At 32.8% G+C, this 19,628-nt stretch overlaps 3 protein-coding genes and 1 pseudogene across 7 annotated transcripts in view; 3 read left to right on the top strand and 1 right to left on the bottom strand.

The window, feature by feature from the left end:
• LOC118039631 (histone chaperone ASF1B) overlaps window positions 1–19,628 on the top strand; it is a 101,033-nt gene that overhangs the window by 27,433 nt on the left and 53,972 nt on the right. The gene's annotated exons all lie outside the window — the stretch shown is intronic.
• On the top strand, window positions 4,242–7,165 carry LOC118058527 (probable S-adenosylmethionine-dependent methyltransferase At5g38100). Its single transcript, XM_035071224.2, has 2 exons — window positions 4,242–4,903; window positions 6,613–7,165. The coding sequence occupies exons 1-2, from the start codon at window positions 4,265–4,267 to the stop codon at window positions 6,958–6,960; spliced, it is 987 nt and encodes a 328-aa protein (XP_034927115.2). The 5' UTR covers window positions 4,242–4,264; the 3' UTR covers window positions 6,961–7,165.
• On the top strand, window positions 8,656–10,383 carry LOC140954132 (loganic acid O-methyltransferase-like). Its single transcript, XM_035071223.2, has 3 exons — window positions 8,656–8,855; window positions 8,961–9,629; window positions 9,971–10,383. The coding sequence occupies exons 1-3, from the start codon at window positions 8,763–8,765 to the stop codon at window positions 10,313–10,315; spliced, it is 1,107 nt and encodes a 368-aa protein (XP_034927114.1). The 5' UTR covers window positions 8,656–8,762; the 3' UTR covers window positions 10,316–10,383.
• Window positions 16,229–19,271, bottom strand: LOC118058525 (uncharacterized; annotated as a pseudogene).

Raw genomic sequence — 19,628 nt, 5'->3', positions numbered from 1 at the left:
AGAATTTTTAGTTTTAACTAACCACAAATATAATGTTTATAGTAAATAGGATTTTTTAGCTTCATCAAAGATAACATCATGACAAATAAAAAAATTATTGATGTTATATAATTATATATATAGTATATAAGCTTTTGAATAATTATTAATACCAAGAAAAATGCATTTTTCTCCATTGTCACCAACCTTTAATTTCCTCTTTTGTTCTGGAATATAGGTATAAACAATACACCCAAAAACTGTGAGATGATTTGTCATTGATCTTTGTCAACTTTAAACTATAGTTATCAAACTTAGCCCAGGGTAGGCCCCGTCAAGAGATCGGGTTCTGGGTTACATGGATTGATCTGGAAAAATTTAAAATCAAATGAGTTTTATTTTTAACTCAATTGCAAGCAAAAGAGTTTTTACTATTCTTAATTTTTCCTTTGATGCATTCCCATAAAAACATGGTTTATTTTTGAATCATTATGAACTAAATTTTATTTTTCTTGGGACTTGATGTAGTTAAGTTTGGATTACACAATTTAAATTTGAAGTTATTTTATTTCTAATTGTTTCATGTTGAGTGTTCATCCTTATTCTTATTGCTTATAATTTTTTAGCCAATTATTGTTTGATCTAATGAATTATAATGGGACAAATTAAGAGGTCGTTTATGATTAGAAATTTTCAAGACTAAACAAAATTAATTGATTGAAAGATAAAGATATTTTACTGTGATTAGTGTGATTTTAGATTAAGAAAAATTCAAAGAATTTATTAAATCTTTAAATAATTAAATTTACATAGAAATATGTTGAATTATTAGGTAGTGATATTTTTAATGTTGTTCGAGAGGAAACAACTGAATAATTAAAGGATTTTTTAATTATCTATATGAAGATTTGGAATTTTATAATAAGAAATAATAAATTATATGGGATTAACTAGGTGAAATCAAAAACTCTAAATTTCTTTTTTATTATTATTAGCTTTATAACGTTAAGTTTTATTCTTTCTTTTAATATATTTACTTTTGTCGAACAAATTGGTTTAAATTAGATGCTCAATTCCATAAAATTTAGATTTTATTTTCTAGTAATTAATTTGGTAAATTTCAACATTAAATAGCATAAATAGTCCTTTTGACACTCTTTTCTTCACAAAAACTTTATTACTTGTTACTATTTTATTCACTTGCAAAGATTTATCATATAAAAGCCTTGTGATTCCATGAGACTTATAAAAAATTTCAAGTTCATATAAATTACACTCTCCACTATGATCTGTTTAAAGAATTTTTATTGGTTTAGTAGCTTCATTCTCAAGAAGTGTTTTATACCTCTTATAAGCTTTAAAAGTTTGAGATTTTTCTTGCAAAAAATAAATCTAAATTTGTTGACTATAATCATCAATAAAGTTGATTATATATCTTTTATCTTTATTAGAAAGTGGAGTTATTGGCCCATAAATATTGGAAACAACAAGCTCTAGTGGCCTCCTTTCTCTCCATGATTTTTCTTATGAAAATTGATTTTGATCTGTTTGCAAACAACTCTTTTTTCACAAATATAAGGAGTTGTAATTCGAGGAAGACATGTCACCATATGTTTTTTATGTAGAATTTCCGATCTGTCAAAATTAAGATGTACATGGAGAAAATGCCATAATCATGTTTTCTCCTTTAATCACATCAAAAAACTTGAATGAGTAATTTTTTTGAAGTTATAGAGGAATCAATTGATTACCGTCATGTTAATTTTAGCAATTCAACTTAATTTTTCATCTTCAATTCTACATACTATGTTTTTTTATAGAAACTCCATACCCCTTTTCTTGAAGTTGATCAATGCTAAATAAATTTGATTTTAATTCTAGAACAAAGAAAACGTCAAAGATGGTATGAATAATTTTTTGTTTGGATTGCTACTATTCTTTTTCGAACTTTAGACTCTTTACCAAATTTTACAAAATCTTGATATAATTCATCTAAATTGGAGAAAACTGATTTATCTTGACTCATATAATTATTACATCTAATGTCTAAATACTATAAGTTTTAGTGATTTTTCTCATTCATCTAACAAACCGTCAATAAAGATATTTCATATTTTTTCTTTATGAAATTAGATTTTCTACAACCACTATCCTATTAAAAAACTTGAACTGTAAAATAACAATTAATATAATTATAATATATATAAAGAATAACTATTCCTTAAAGCAAACAAAATAAATATTTATTCATGAAAATAAAATGAAATTATTTTTTATTTCACCGAATTGATAGACAAGAATATCGGTGCAATAACTAACCCAAAGGCACTACCGCTAGACTATAAAACGGGAAGGAAAAAAAACACATCAGAAGTCCAACTACGTTATATTGATTCCCCTAGTATTATACCACCGCAATTCTCCGGCCCAGATTCGATCGGAAATTACAAGCTTTTCGTCCCTCAAGTTGCCTTTCATTGCCAGAGTTTAGCATGATAGTTTACAATTATATATATTTTAATAGTTAATTGACTAATTTGTCATGGAAGTTTTCATGTGAATGTCTAAAATTAATTTTAATAATTAATTGCCAAACCATGATTATCAAATCTATTTTCAATAATTAGTTAGAGATTGCTTGTTTCTCTATTTATATCGGACTGAAGTGCAGCTTCAATCAGATAGAAGGGGGGAAGAGAGAGATGGCCGGTGAGGAGAGTTTGCCAGAATCTTAGCCTATGAGTGGTGGTGGAGATGGCCCCAACAGCTATTTTCAAAACTCCGTCCATCGGAGATTGGCATTTGGTTCTTCATACAAAAACTTTATTTGGTTTTAGTAATTTTCTTTTCCGTAATTTCTTTAAGCCCGTTTGCAGTCCAAGAAAAATATTTAAAACGTAAGGATTTTCTTATTGGCAACACCTTTTAATTAGCTTCACCAGCATCCCCTCGTTTTCATGGAAGGATCATTCAAAACAACACTCTTTAGGATTAGGGAAGGGATGGAGATGATATATTAAAGAGCTAGTCACCTTATTTCATGTGAGCTTCAGCTAAAAAAAAAAAAAGAACGCGTCTAAAAACTATAGCTTGTAAAAAAAAGCTAATGCTAGTTAAATATTTTCTTATAAGACAATAATTTTTTAAAAAAAATGTATCTTATCATCTGCTTCAAATATGAAATGAACGAAATTGATCCATTAGTGGTAATTGAACCATTAATTTTCTTGTTTTGATTTTTTGTACCGGACCGCGACAAACACACGAAATGCTCAGACATCACATTCTGGATATAAGCTTCCCAGATAGTTTTCAAGACACGCGGAGGTCTGAAATTCCTTTACAGGACCAAATCTTCCTAGCCTAGAAAACCTTTTTTCTTTGCATATTTCTTTAATCTTTTTAGTGCTCGTACCAGAAATCATGAAACCTGGCAAATAGAAATAAATTATCGATTAAGATAATAAAAAAATAAAATTGAATATTTTTTTAAAAATAAAACATTTACATTTTAAAATTCAATCTTATATGATAGTGTTGTGATTCTTCCACACCCTCTTGGAAAAAAAATATCGCCTGCCTCCTCCTAGTAAAAATTTTCCTTGCACACCCAATTTTAAAAAATATTTAGTTCATTAAATTAAAAAATTGACCGAATTAAAATAATGATAAAATATTTATGTATATACTAACATTGAACTTCTCAAACCAAGCATCAATTATAAACTTTCATTCCATATTTTAGAAACCTAACCCCAGTAAAATAAAGGCACTTCCATCATCAATTAATATTGATATTCCTTTCAAAAAGTTCTTGAATTCAAAAGTATATATATATAAAAGAAAATACTAAGTAATCAAATGTTACTCGCATTTGTTTATGCCCCACGCATAATATAATTGTATTGTACTTATGCGTTTTTGGAAGAGGTAAGAGGCGAATTACTAATATATATATATATATATATATATATATATAACTCTACCCTTCTGATCTTGAATGTGAAGGAGAGCTACCATATTTAGGAAGGAAACCTGCATCAAGTTGAGAAATAGAGAGATGGAAAATGGCGAGACCAAAACAGTGCCAAAATCATGGGCTATGGTTGGCGGAGATGGACCTCGTAGCTATGCCCAAAATTCTTCCTATCAGGTATACATTCTTTCTCTCAGTATCTTCTTCTACAGACTAATTTGAATAGAACACTCACTGATGTTTAATTACAAAAGTGTGTTTACTTATTGCCAAGTGCAGAGGGGAGTGTTGGACGTTGCGAATGAATTGATGAATGAAGGCATCAAAGAGACGCTTGACTTTAAAATCCCCTGTTCTGATTCTTCAAATATCTGCACTTTTCGAATCGCAGATTTTGGATGTTCTGCTGGGCCGAATACATTCTTGGCAATGGAGAAAATCATAGAAGCTGTGGAGCAGAAATACCATGCCCAGTTCCAAAACTCCCCTCCCTTAGAGCTCCAAGTTTTCTTCAACGATGTCACCACCAATGATTTCAACACTCTCTTCAAAACCCTTCCATTGTATCAAAAATACTTCGCTGCTGGAGTGCCTGGTACTTTTTATGGTCGTTTATTCCCCAAGTCAACGCTCCATCTTGCGTGCTCTTCCTATTCCTTGCACTGGCTCTCTAAGGTTCCAGAGGAAGTTGCGGACACCAAATCTCCGGCATGGAATAAGGGTAGCATACAGTGCAGTGGAACTGCAGAAGAAGTAGCAAAAGCGTATTCAGCTCAGTTCAAAACGGATATGGATAACTTTCTGAATGCCAGAGCTCAAGAAATTATTGGTGGAGGATTGATGGTGATCATAATTCCTGGTCTTCCTGACGGCATCCTTATGTCTCAGACTGGAGCTGGAATATTCAATGACTTCTTCGGATCTTGCCTCATCGACATGGCGAAATTGGTAAGCATATAAATGGTTTGTCTTTAACTTTTCAAGAGATACAGGTTTATCAACGGATTACAAAAGGCAAATCTCGGGATTATAGTAGAGGGAATGGTGGTAGGAACAGTGTCAATTATTTTTGTAGCACCAGACTCATTTCGTGAATTACAACAGTGAAGTTGTGATTTTGCCCCCCGGTCAAATAACATTTGGCTTGGTTTATAGGTGCAAGAGGGTCTTTTTAATTTTTTAATCAACAATAAAAAATACTAAAAATGCTCTTGTAGACAAAGAATAAATGTTTTGTTTTTTTAATTCCGAGTGCAAAATAAAATTACTTAAATACCTTGAAGTATAAGAAAGCCTTCGGTCAAGGGGTTTTTTTTGTCTAGTCATGTTACGTTCTGTGTTATTTATTTTTTTTTTTATGGCAATTATGGTCTTTTAACTTATAAATGCACAATAAACTTACTTAATTGTCCTTTAAAGTAAAAAAATAAAAGCCTTTCGGTCATAAGTTTTTTTTATATATTTTCATAGTTTTTTTGCTAATTGTTGTTTAGTTAAGGGCATTATTCTTTTTTTATAAAAATTAAATAATATTAAAATTTAAGAAGCTACTAGGTGTACACACATCAGTGTGTGGAGTAGTTTATACACTTTAAAAATGGCATGTGCGGCTTCTCTTAGTTGTCAAAATTATATGTTTGCTATGTCGTTTGGAATTGTCATTGCATCCATTTTCTCTTGGTATAGTGTGTGTCATTAAAAGTTAGGTAGTTTGTTATTAATGGATCTTTTTTTTATCTCTCTCTCCTCCCCCTCAAATTACATGTTGGTTCTCTTTGTTTTGTTTTTTTTTTTTTTTTGCTTCGGTCCTTTTTCTTTTGATTTTTTTTTTCCTTAGCTCTTTTGTTAAAATTTTGTTCTATTCAATTTAGTCCTTTGATCCCAATTTGTCATGTATTAATGTTTTTAATTTTTATCCTTAATTTTTTGATTCCTTATATAAAAGTTTTATTGTTTTTAATTTCACTATCCAATCCAAGTTTATGATATATTATTTTTTTCAATTTGATTCTCATTCTTTGTATTTTTTATTATCATTTTGTTAATGTTATTATTCTTTTCAATATAACCCCCAATTTAAAAATTTCTTGTTTCCCTCAAATTTATTTTTTTATTTTAATTTTCACTATCATTCTTTTAATTGATATATTTTTATTTTTGAATTTTTTTGTATAATTTTTTTTCTTTAAGCGTTTTATTTTTTGGATATTGAACTTCGTATTTTTTCCATGTATAGTATTTCCAGTGAGATGACTATGGTCACAGGTTTAAAAAAAAATTAAACCACCTTATTAATGCAAAACATGTAAATTGATTGACCTTTATAGTTCAACAAATATAGTTCAACAAGCTACTCAGTTCCTTCTATAATAATAAATAAATCTAGCACATCATTTCCTTAATTCTAGTACGGACGGTTTAAACTCCATCTTCATAGTTCATTCTATAATAATATATAAATCTAGCAAATATTAGATGTCATCATATAGTTATTTCTTTATTTACCTGTTTTTCGATACTTCCAATTTACAAGAATGGGATCCAATTCACCCTCCCAGCAATAGTAAGAGACGGAGAAACAAAACGGTACAGCATAAATTTATGTTTTTTTTTTTTTCAAATATTAATCTCATCGAACTATAAAATCTTTCTTGCAGGGGGTGATTAGTGAAGAAAAGGTGGATTCCTTTAATTTGCCTCTGTACTACTCTTCTGCTAAGGAGTTGGAGGAGATTATAAAGAACAATGGACATTTCTGTATTGAGAGATTGAACATGCTGAATTATCCCATGATGAAAAGGAAGCTCGATGTCCAATTTCATATTTCGCAATTTAGAGCTATTTTTCAGGGACTAGTGGAAGCACACTTTGGAAGGGATGATGTTGACAAAATATTCGAATATCTTGCCAAGAAGCTCGCAGAGAATTATGACTCCGTCTTCAATGTGGCAAAGCATCAACACGTCGTCGAGCATTTTATCCTGCTGAAGCGTAACATTAATTGATGAAAGATATGCGTTATTGGATTTCAATGTTTTGTGTTCTTATTACCATACCGAATAATGTTTGTTCTTTGATGCTCTGGTAGCTATACTGCTACGATTTTCTTTTTTCTTCTATCTGTCTGTTCTTGTTCTTGTTCTTGTTCTTGCGAGTACTGGTAGGGTGCCCATGGTGCCATACTTGAATCTTTTAAAGCAGAGAAATTAATCGTGCATGGAGATTCGGCCATTGGATCCGATCCTTGCAACGATCTGCCAAGTTTCCAAAGAATACCCTTCACAGGCTTCCAGAAAGGGTGGAAATGCTTTATTATTGTTATTTTCTTTCCCCTGATGTATCAAGAATATTCGTTAACAGGGATAAAATTCCCAGAAGGGAATAAAACAACTCTTTATCACGAATACTATGATGCTTCTGTACAATTAAACGCAAAGCTCTACAGCATCGTTGACAATTTCTCAACACAAAAAAATAAAAAATAAAAATAAAAAACAAAACAGCGAGGATTCTGCACCAATACTGCCACACCGGGATGCAACATGGCAAAGATGGGAGCTGAAACCAAATTCAAATTCCGAGACACCGAGCACCATTCCCCAATCATCGTCCACGGCACCCACCAAAGTCAAGATATTGTCTTGTTTGGTTGAAAAAGTCAACATTATGAGATGATTATTTATGATCCATCTATTACAAAAGCACTGGTGAACACAGAGAGGAAAAGCTTTTCTGCAGCATCAGATCAAATATATGATTTTATTTTATTTTTAATTAACGAAGGTGGCATATTATATGTATGTGTGTATATAATGAAACTCTTGAGTTTCACGTTTGTTTGACACCATACCCCTCAGGCCCTAACGCTTTCCATCTTTCTAATCATGTATATATGTATATTCTTCAACTTTTAAAAATATTCATCAATAAGTGATGCTGTGTATACCGTGGATAGAGTTCTTCGATCCTTAAAATTTTATAGCCTTATATTATAGAGAAAAAAACTAGGGTTTTCAAGCGTAAAGTTACAATTCTTATCTATATAGAAAATTATAGAAAAAAAAACTCATATATTGTGATTATATATTCTCTTCTGAAAAAATAGCCTACAAAGCTATTTAAATACAAGAAAAAGAAATTCTAATTAATAAAATGCTAATTAAATTAAAAATAATAATCAAAATAGAAAAAGAAAATTTAAAATCGACAAGGAAAATAAAAAAAAAATCTCAAGCGGTAATTTTTTTAGCTAAATATGAGAAGTTCTCGAACTTTGATGAAGTTGTCTTCTATTATATACTAGGAACATGGACTTTAAAATGTTATGGCAACCTTTCAGCGTAATCTGATGATTGAATTAAAAATTATGGCTAGTTTTTGTTATATCATTTGACTTATCCAAACTTCTTCAGCTAGGATTTTTGATACGCAACCTATGTCAGGATCCCTTCTACTTGCAAAAAAAACTCCATATAATCACAACTAATTAATCTATAAAAACCACACCAAGATTTAAAAATTAATTAATCAGTCAATAAATTACAGCTCAACGTAATATTAATATTGATATTCCTTTCAAAAGTTCTTGAATTCAAACATATATTACATAAAAAGAAAATACTAAGTAATCAAATGTTACTTGCATTTGTTAATTTATGCCCCTCACATAATATAATTTTATTGTAGTTATGCGATGGAAGAAGTAAGAGGCGAATTACTGATATAGAGAGATCTACCCTTCTCTTGAATGTGAAGGAGAGCTACCATATATAGGAAGCAAACCTGCATCAAGTTGAGAAATACAGAGATGGAAAATGAAGAGACCAAAACAGTGCCAAAATCATGGGCTATGGTTGGTGGAGATGGACCTCGTAGCTATGCCCAAAATTCTTCCTATCAGGTATACATTCTTTCTCTCAGTATCTTCTTCTACAGACTAATTTCAATAGAACACTTATGTCTGATGTTTAATTACAAAAGTGTGTTTACTTATTGCCAAGTGCAGAGGGGAGTGTTGGACGTCGTGAATGAATTGATGAATGAAGGCATCAAAGAGACGCTTGACTTTAAAAGCCCTTGTTTTGATTCTTCAAATGTTTGCACATTTCGAATCGCAGATTTTGGATGTTCTGCTGGTCCGAATACATTCTTGGCAATGGAGAAAATCATAGAAGCTGTGGAGCAGAAATACCATGCCCAGTTCCAAAACTCCCCGCCCTTAGAGCTCCAAGTTTTCTTCAACGATGTCACAACCAATGATTTCAACACTCTCTTCAGAACCCTTCCATTTTATCAAAAATACTTCGCTGCTGGAGTGCCTGGTACTTTTTATGGTCGTTTATTCCCCAAGTCAACGCTCCATCTTGCGTACTCTTCCTATTCCTTGCACTGGCTCTCTAAGGTTCCAGAGGAAGTTGTGGACAAGAAATCTCCGGCATGGAATAAGGGTAGCATACAGTGCTGTGGAACTGCAAAAGAAGTAGCAAAAGCGTATTCAGCTCAGTTCAAAACGGATATGGATAACTTTCTGAATGCTAGAGCTCAAGAAATTATTGGTGGAGGATTGATGGTGATCATAATTCTCGGTCTTCCTGACGAAATCTTTTTGTCTCAAACTGCAGCTGGAATATGCAATGAGCTTTTCGGGTCTTGCCTCATCGACATGGCAAAATTGGTAAGCATATAAAACTCGCCTGTATTGATTAGAGGAATTTCAACAAAAAAGCGTTGAGTATTTGGAGCAATTGCAAGGAGTTGGTGTTGTGCTAGTAAAGTACGACAACTCTTGAGGTCAGACAGAGGAGGCAATTCCTTACAAATCTCGTAGTTATCATGTGAAGGAACTGTCTTCAACTTTTCAAGAAAGATAATCTATTTGTTAATTTTTCTATTTACCTGTTTTCTTCGATAAAAGAATATTAAGAAACGGAGAAGCAAAACGGTATGGTATACGCTCTTATTTTTATTTTTTTTTCAATTATTAATTTCATTGAACTATACTAATATTTCTTGCAGGGAGTGATTAGTGAAGAAAAGGTGGATTCCTTTAATTTGCCTCTGTACTACTCTTCTGCTAAGGAGTTGGAAGAGATTATAAAGAACAATGGACATTTCTGTATTGAGAGATTGAACATGATGAATCATCCCATGACGAAAAGGAAGCTCGATGTCCAGTTTGCTATTTCGCAATTTAGAGCTATTTTTCAGGGACTATTGGAAGAACACTTTGGAAGGGATGATGTTGACAAAATATTCGAATATTTTGCCAAGAAGTTTGCAGAGAATTATGACTCTGTCTTCAATGGGGCGACGCATCAACACGTCGACCATTTTATCCTGCTAAAGCGCAACATTAACTGATGAAAGTTATGCGTTTTTGGATTTCAATGTTGACGAATTATCAAGCTTTTTGTGTTTTCCATTGCCATAACAAATAAAGCCTGTATCTTTTATGGGCTGGCAGCTATATTACTAGGAAACTTGTTCTTTTTTTTCTTGTATATGTCTGTTTTTTTAATTATTAATATAGGTATATGGGTTAATTTATATATATTTTGATTAATTTTTATTAGTTTTGAAGTGAATAATTATGTAAATTTTTAATAATTTTAAAATTTATAAAACTTAAATATACCCCCTTATAATTCTATGTTCTGTTTTTATTATTGCAAGTGGTTGGGTAGAGTGCCTCAGATGCACATACTTGAGTTTTTCAAAGCATGGAGACGGTGTCTTCAGATTCGGCCATTTGATCCGATCTTTACAGCGATGTTCACATTTCCCAAAGAATAACATATATATTTCTTTGCATTAGTAAGGAATGTTTAAAGCAGTCCACACATCAATACGGAATCAGTTTTATATATATATATATATAAACTGATTCAAAGTTCTTCCTACGACTTTTTGTTTCTTGGAATTTTTAAAGTGACATTGACTTAATAATTTAAAGTGATAGGGAGAAAAAGAAGGTTGTTTAAATATGCATTGTAAACGGAATTTATAATTGTGATTTTATTATGAAACTGTAATTTTAAATTGTTATTGTTTATTGTTAAAAATCACTATTAGAAATACTATTTCATTAAAAATCATGATTTTAAATCATAATTTTTTATTTAAATTATTATTATAAATAACAATTTTCAACAACTACTACATTCTCAATAGTTATTTACAGCTATATTATTTTTCAATAACTTTTTAAAACTATGTTATTTTCCACTAACATTTTTAAAATTGTGTTATTTTCAAAAAGTAATTTTTTTTATTAATATAAATGTCTGGACCAGCTTACGTGCACCTCGACTAATCCACGAGTTCTGAAATTAACGTTCATGTAAGTTTCCACTAACCATAGGATTGTGAGACTAGAAATAGTGATCTCTAAAAAACAAATTTAAAACATTACTAATTGAGTTACACTCCATCAGAGTTAAATAATTAATATATATCAAACACATTAAAATAATTTAGAATAAAAAATAATAATAATTTAAAGTAAAAAAATAAAATCAAAAAATATTTTTAAATACAAAAACAATCACTCTTACCAGGGTTTGTAATCTGTAAATGACGTTCACGACTAATTTTGCGATGAATTATGAGTCATTTCATTTACAAGACCTAATTTAAAAATTAATTGACATTACCATTTGTGTGAGTACTAAACCATGTGAATTTCGAGTGTTAGCCGTACATCAATCATGTTTAAAATCCAGTTTGCATGTCTAAATCCATAGAGGTTAATCACAGTTTATAAGTGAATTAAGGCCTGGAACGCAAGGAAGCATACAACATCAGTTTCTTCACTTTGAGTCGAGCGTAATTAGATGACTGTATGCAGCCCACCTAATTTCTACAGCCATAGAAATTCGGACGAAGCTTATAGCCGAAAGAAATTTGCAAATATCAACTACGAAAGAAGACAGGAAAGAAAGAAAGAAAAGCTTTCAAGAGGCACCGCAAAAGAGGCATCGCAATACAACTTTCATCTGTCTCTCAACAAAGACTAAAGTTCTCTAAGCATTATAGTCTCATTAATTAACAATAAAATCTACTCAAAATGTAAAAAAGTGAGAGACTGAGCCAGTGCTTGGAGCAGATGATAATGTCAATAAACGTAACACCATTAATTGGCATTTGTACTGCTTTGGATGTTTAAAGGGCAGTCACCCTTACGCCATATGATGAGATCAAGGTATATCATCTTAGATGTACCAAAAAACTGACCTGGAGGTAGAACGAGCCCCGCCGAGAGAGGGTGATCAACCCTGCTCTGAATACTCTGCATATAAGACTGGAATTTGAAACTCTTTCCCTGAGATTTATTTGAAAGATCGTAGAAGTATTCATTTGTTGAAAGCTCGTAGAAGTATTCTCCTGCAGATGTGGGCGGCCCCAAGCAGCTAATTGTGACAATATTCCCAAAGGTTTCTTCATGATGATGAAGAATAAATATAGCACCGTCGTCAGTTTCTTGGAGAACCTCAGAATTTTGACCAACAGATAAGGGAAGAGGGAATGCCCCCCCATAGTAAAAGCGTATCACATCACCTACATGCCTGCAACGCAAATGCGGGTCTAACTTCTTAGAAGAGCTGCTGAAGTTGCAACCTTGTATTGGGCAAGAGCATGGTGCATAGATGCAACTCTTATCATGGTTGTACTTCTCGCTGTAAATAAATGTCTCTCCACACCCATACCGCATATTTTCGCATGGTATCCTTACTGATTCAAGAACCTTCTCGATAGCCCGACATCGATTATTGCCGATAGGTAACGAGCAGGTAGGACATTTGTGTGCAAGTTTACTGCAGCAGGAAAAGCAAGCTGTGTGCCCATTCTCACACTGAATTCCCCCCATAAGCACCCAAAAAAAAGAGAAAAAGAAAGAAACTATGAGATTAGCTAGATATGATAATGAATCGTGCAAATGAAAAGATTGAAAAACGAAATCCAAAGTAACAGAAAGAACCTAATTTGCCATTTACTTAGGAAACACGTGGTAAGGAAAAGACAATAAACAAAAAGGACAAGCAAACCAGGTACAAGAATATTTACCAAGAAAATGAGAATCAACTGATGCTACTTATTGACAAGGTTTACTAGATGATAAAAAATAACACAACATGCAGATGCACAACAATGCCTCCTTGTAAGTTGGAATATACACCAACATCACCTCTCAATAAGGTGATGTCAAAACCACTTGCTATAGCCAATAACGCAAATCATACATTGATTTCATCTACTCAAATAACAGATTTAATTGTAAGCTAAGTCAAGAATTAAAAGCTTTTGGGGCAGCAGAGTATCGCGCAAGTTGGGATTTTGGACTCCAAATAACAAATACAAAGACACGACTCTAAGCAAACCTTACCAAACAAAACTCAATTTGCACAATAATTATATATATCGAATCTATTCTTCCACCACATTCTACTTGTATTTTTACATTTCTTAGCCATATCTCAACTAAACTACGAACATGTCACATTTTTAAGGCATATCAATTGTTCCTTAGGCAACACTATGTTAAACGTTTCCTTCCAAGAGAACCTATCTCCAGCTTTATTTGAAGAATATTGTACCACAATCCTAGTTCAACCTTCTTAGTCCTACAATAGCACTAAACCAACGAGTCTTCTACCAGTGTTTTGAGTCTTGCTCGACATGGAACTACAAGAAGAAAAAATCATGGCCGATATCGTTATATAGATATACACGATGGAGCTTGCATGCTTGAGTTTCTACTGAATCCACCGCATATCTCCCACATAACCAGCAACCAGAAAACATGACATTATTCTCTGAACTACAATATCAACCAAGAATTCATACTTTGGAGCTACATCCTTCCACCATCCCCAAACACTACACATAGAAAACTGTCACGGCACCATGAAGAAATGGAAGCTATAGTAAGATAACAGAATAGCCTCTAAGCATGTGTTTGTAAATAACCTTGTTGAAAATATCAAGCACTTCACATTAACTGAGCTTATCCAATCAAGCCCATAAAAAATAAAACAATAATGAAAAACAATAAACACCAGCACCGAAAAAAAACACAGAAAACATAAAGAAACCAAACAACAACAGCATCAAGAAAGTAAAAAAGAAAAAAAATCTAACCTGAAAAAACAGGGATAGTCAAGGGATATGAGCAGATTGCGCAATCAAGAATATCCAGGTCCATGAGGGTCATTGACATGGCAACCATCGCCAAGAAAACTGCTTAATTTGTCGAGTACGTCATCCTCTCGCTCAGCTTCTGCCCCACCATCACTAAGATACTCATCCTCTTCGTCAGAAGATTCTTGATTTTCATTTTCTTGATGCTGTTGGGTTTCTTCATTTTCACTTGCTTCAGGTTGTTCGGTCAATTCATATTCTTCATTTGATTCATGCTGTTGGGTCTCTTGATTTTCATTTCCTTCGTGCTGATGGGTTGTCTCTCGATTTTCATTCTCTTGGTGCTGTTGGGTTGCTTCTTGATTTTCATTCTCTAGATGCTGTTGGGTCTCTTGGTTTGGAAGTAGCAGCAGAAAAACCACCGGAAGTTGAAGAAAACCCTTTGTCTCTTACGAGATGGATTGCTGGGTCCATCTTCATTTTCTTCAGGGAACTTAACCATCTCTCGCCCTCCCGATCTCTATCGCTTGCTCTCTTCTACAGACACTAGTGAAATATTTTGATTCTTTTAGACTTCTTCAGCTCGGTGGCTTTCGGTTTAATTATTTATTCTGGGTTGTCAGTAGAAATGGCGGGGAGCCAATTGTGCCTTCCCGCCTCCCAAAAAAAATTATTTATTTTTCTTCCTTAATTAGATTTTTCTATCATGCTAATTACTTTTAATGTTCATTAACGAATTCATGTTTGATAAAACCTTCTATATAATAATAATAAAAATTAAGCGAGTCAGAATAATGCACTTATAGATATTTTTATTGAAGGTAGCTAATTTATGCATAATTATTAATTTGGATTTGGATTAAATGTCATATCAAAACAATGTTACTTTAAAAAAAAAATATTTAATTGGGTTCTAACTATGTCATTAGTGAATTATTAGGTTTACCAGGTGATTTACAAGTTAACTTTCTTACACCGGTCTAGATTAGGTTGTGAATGGGTGGGTATTAAAATGACTCGTGAGCTAAGCTCTTTTCATTAAAAAAATATAGTTTGATATAAAAAAAAATTATAATAATATTTATTTTTTAATATTAAAATCATAATACATTACATCAACTCAGACTTTATAATTTAACTCACCAAATCCACAACCCGAATCATATACCCGAATCATATACTCTATACGTTTTTTAACAAGTTTTGGTTTTTTTTTTTAATTACAAAAAAAAAAGTATTGGAATATTTATTTGAAACTACAATGATTTATAGAAAAAAAAACTGAAATAAATTATAAATAGTGATTCAAAATCAATCAATATTAAATAACAAAATCATTTAAAAAAACCAAAAATAATTCAATTGAAAGAAAAAATAATAATAATTAAAAAAAAATAGTTGGCATTGTAATCAAACATAACCCAACAAGTCAACTTCAAAACCTTCCAACTTGACTCATTGTCTAATTTAAGTTTAAAATCAACTAGTGAAAAAATTGATAAAATGTAGAAAATGGAAGAAAATGCACATTATAAACACCTTGTGCATGTTAGAGATGGAAGAAATTTGATAAAATGTCAAGAGAATAATAAGAGAAGATTTTATTTTTGGACGGGCCATAGACATGGCTTTGGTAAACTTGACCCTTTTCTTTTCTGTTGCATGGTTTGGTTGGCTTGGTTAATGAACAAATTATAGTCAGCAGGCCTGATCGCTGCTTGACTACAGACAAATCACACGACTCGAGCCTCCACTCGAAAATCGAACCGAAGCCAGAGGAATCCAGGTCTACCTCACTCGTTACAGTGCACCAGCTACAGTGATGTAGCCAAGCTCGTCATCATGTAGCAAAGCTCGATTTCTTTCAAGTTTCCACTTTCCAGGTCGTGGTACGATCAGTAAAGAAAGGGGGAAAGAACTATATCATCTTATAGTTCAAACGAAAAAAGAACCGTAGGGCTTCAAAATTCCTTCCCTGGAACCACCAAATCTTCCATAAACAGTCAACAACATGACAAACTGTGAAAAATTGGCACACAACAAGGGAAATTACATAAAAATGCCTTCCTTCCCCTTCCTTATTTCTCCAAACCTTTCCTCTCTCTCCTCTTTGTGCTTTCTGTTGATATGTGGAGGTTTATCCAAACAAAATCTCAATCCATTCCTTGTAAATCAGAAGCCACACAGGTAACCAAGTCATAAAGAAAAGTTGGGTGCACTAACTAGAATATAAAAGGAAGAATGGATTCATTATCTACAAAGGGAAGATGAAAATTCTAACTGCAAAACTAAAGGAAAAGAAGTGCGTAGCATGAGGAATACAAACGGACCATTCATTCCAAGGTCTTAAGGAGTCTAAATAAAGCAGCTGCTTCTCTAATCCGTGAAAACTCAATGCAAAACGCTTGGACTTCAATGAAGAGATCCTTAACTGCAACGCCACAAAAGATTTCAACAGAATTGTTTCCAAATGAAAACACCAAAAAAAGAATACGCACCATGCAATACAATTAGTTATGCAGTTAATTGTTCTGCAAGCTTAAGACATTTACGACAAGTGTATTCCTTTTTTCATGCCATCTTCAACTGTAAGTCCCAACACCCATTACTTTTCTCTTTGATCACAATAAATGATTAGAATAATTTGTTCCTCTTGATTCAGTTTTCGCCAAACAAACTTCTAAAATATTTTTTTTCTAATTTATGTCAGGAAAATAATGCAATCTGAGTTCTTATATTCTTTTATTTTTCTTCTCATTGCATTAAACCTCATGTATGAGTTTAGGCTATAAAAGAACGAAGGATATCATCTGCATATGCACTCATGTCAAATGGCCAATATAACAGTTCAATCACGAGTAGAAATGTATACTGACCATCAATAAATTCTGTTTCGGATCAGACTCTGTAGGAAAACAACAAACAAGTCTGACAAGTCGGTTTCTGCATGTATTTTATCCTAGAAAATGAGGAAAAGTTAAAATCTTATGTTAATATCTGGTTGGATTATGACCTCAACCAAAAAAAAAAACTGATCTCGTACATGTATTTATCCTAGAAAATGAGGCAATTTCATGGTCTTGTAGAAAAAATTGCATGAGAAAATTGTCATATGACTAGTTTAAGAAATACCAACACCACAACTACTACATTTTGAATGCTTGTATCTGTGTGCACACACAAATAACCAAGTAGCACAAATCTTTTCTAACATGATACATGCAAATGAATGCTTGGCTTTCATTTTCCCCATGATCACCTCAGTGGAATTTCATCAAATGTTTTCATTATGGCTCCCACTATTATTAAATGGTCCGTGACCAACTGCGTTCCTCAAGCAGAACTTTATTTTGTTCAACCAGTACTGTGACAAAAATCAATGCAATAAATATTCATGGCATTGAATGTTACCTTGATATTTTCACAAGACAGAAATACAATTAGTTATGTACATCCGAACAAACTCCTTTGGAAGTTCAACTGCTGTTGTAAGCCGGTTACAACTTCCATTGAATGTAGGACTCATGTCCATATTGACAAGAACTGTGAAGTAACTGAACCCACAAATATAAAACAAACATCAAACCAGATATCACACACTTGGGAAAAATAAAAACAAAAGGAATAAAAAAATCACAAGCTCCAAACACATACTCTGCAATTCAGGAGAATTTATCAACTTTGTAAGAACTTCAACTGCAAATAAGGGGATTGTTCTCCACCAATTCCTGATGGCATGATGAAAAGGGCCTCTTAATTTCAAGCAATACAACTCATATTAAGAATGAAGAATGAAGTGTCATATGACATACAGGTAACTTCCTTGGTGCCAGTCCACAGTGATATACAAGCTTTGGGTCATTAGTCAATTCCACCAAGACTTGCTGGACAAGAGAGAGTTTGGAGTCATTACTTCCTTTCAATACCATTTATGCAACAACTATACAAAAAGAAGTTGAGCATGCAAATTGTCTCTTTACAGTTTAATATGAACTTGAAAAGTCCATCAAGATGATCTATCTACAAGTCATTATTGAGTTAATCAAAACCTTATGAGCAATAATTAAATCTGAAGCACTTAGCTTTAATCAGAACCCCTTAAATTCATTTCAATCACAGAGAATCGCAGTCATGAATAATTTGGGATCTCATTGCAACTCAACACAGACACAAATTTATATAACCTGTCAAACTAAGCTCAAGCACTCGGCTAATATTTTCAACATTTTCAGTACAAACACATACAAAAACACAAGCAGTTTGATATAATAATATTAAGGAAAAAATAATTCAAAAACATCTTAATAGGGTAAAAAAAAACTTGGCAAAAGGCAGCTAGGATGTGTGAAAGCAGGGAAGAGGTTAAGATATGGAAGCTCCGTAGTTAAAAAGTAGGCTGAAAATAAGCTAGCCATTTGAAAATAGTAGGTGATATAGTATAGTCAAATAGACATGGTCAACAAACATCTGCGCGATTGCTTTGTAAAAGTATCCTTTCTGAACTAGAGCTTCACATTTCTTAAGATTCCAAAAGCCCTTTATGAAATCCTAACAATATTTGTGGTCAAAACTACTTGAAAAATCTCTTTAAATAAATGTATCTGTGTATAATATATTGAAATATAGAGCAGTAGAAGAACCTCCTGTTGAGCAGGGGCGAGAGGTCCCTTCAAGGCTTTTGCAATCAAGTCCCTAACGGCTGCTCCCTTGCTAGTATCAGCACACATCCCATGATCCCATACAAGCTCATGGTTGCTATCGGGATTGAGCCACACTAGCTGGAAATAAGTTTGAAAAGTGTAAGGAAAAATAGCAAATTCCATTAAGCAATCAAACATTTGACCCAAAAATGTCCTTACTTCGCCATCTTGTATTGGCAATCTCGGTGGTCGAGGCCTGATCCATTGATGACCAATTCCCTCTGTTGACAAGTTTGCCAACAATCCAAAGCAGAGCCTCATCTCTATCTCCAGATCCAAGTTTTAGGTTTTGCTCCAGGTTGCAAATCAAACCTACAAAACAAACATTATCGCCTATATGTGGAACAAAATGGAGTGAAAATGAAAATTGAACCTGGCATGAACTGAAAGCAGAAAATAGTGCATAAACAAAATCCAAAAGTCACAATTTTAGAATTGTTCCTCCAATTCCAGGGGACATACTCTGGTGAATTTGCCATCACAACCACGGGTACATCTGGATCTGGCACTATATTTTTCAGCGAATCGTTTTTAAATATGGAATTGTGTGCTTCAGCATGGACTTTATCAGAATATTGATGCTGCAATTGTTCACGTGCATGGGAAAAGCCTGGCAATAAGCAGATAAGTTTATCAATGTGATGGGAAAGATAAAAGTTCCAAGGAACAAAATTAAAGGCTTTATTTAGCAGAACTGTATCTCCAATATGGTGATATAAATAATATGCATGAGTTTAGCATGCATTCACTCATGAAAAGCACGATCTGAGATATTCAAAGAACTTACATGGACTGAAGGATCAAAAAGTTTGATTGTAATTCGCAGCTGACTGTTT

Source organism: Populus alba, chromosome 17 (genome assembly GCF_005239225.2).
Source record: "Populus alba chromosome 17, ASM523922v2, whole genome shotgun sequence".
Classification (NCBI taxonomy): Eukaryota; Viridiplantae; Streptophyta; class Magnoliopsida; order Malpighiales; family Salicaceae; genus Populus; species Populus alba.
This window is presented reverse-complemented; position numbering and strand designations above follow the sequence as displayed.

Coding starts and splice junctions, on each gene's coding strand:
- LOC118058527 (XM_035071224.2), top strand. CDS start 4,265: ATGAATGAAGGCATCAAAGAGACGCTTGACTTTAAAATCCCCTGTTCT. Junction 4,904..6,612: donor TCATCGACATGGCGAAATTG/GTAAGCATATAA, acceptor TCTTTCTTGCAG/GGGGTGATTAGTGAAGAAAA.
- LOC140954132 (XM_035071223.2), top strand. CDS start 8,763: ATGGAAAATGAAGAGACCAAAACAGTGCCAAAATCATGGGCTATGGTT. Junction 8,856..8,960: donor CCCAAAATTCTTCCTATCAG/GTATACATTCTT, acceptor TGCCAAGTGCAG/AGGGGAGTGTTGGACGTCGT. Junction 9,630..9,970: donor TCATCGACATGGCAAAATTG/GTAAGCATATAA, acceptor TATTTCTTGCAG/GGAGTGATTAGTGAAGAAAA.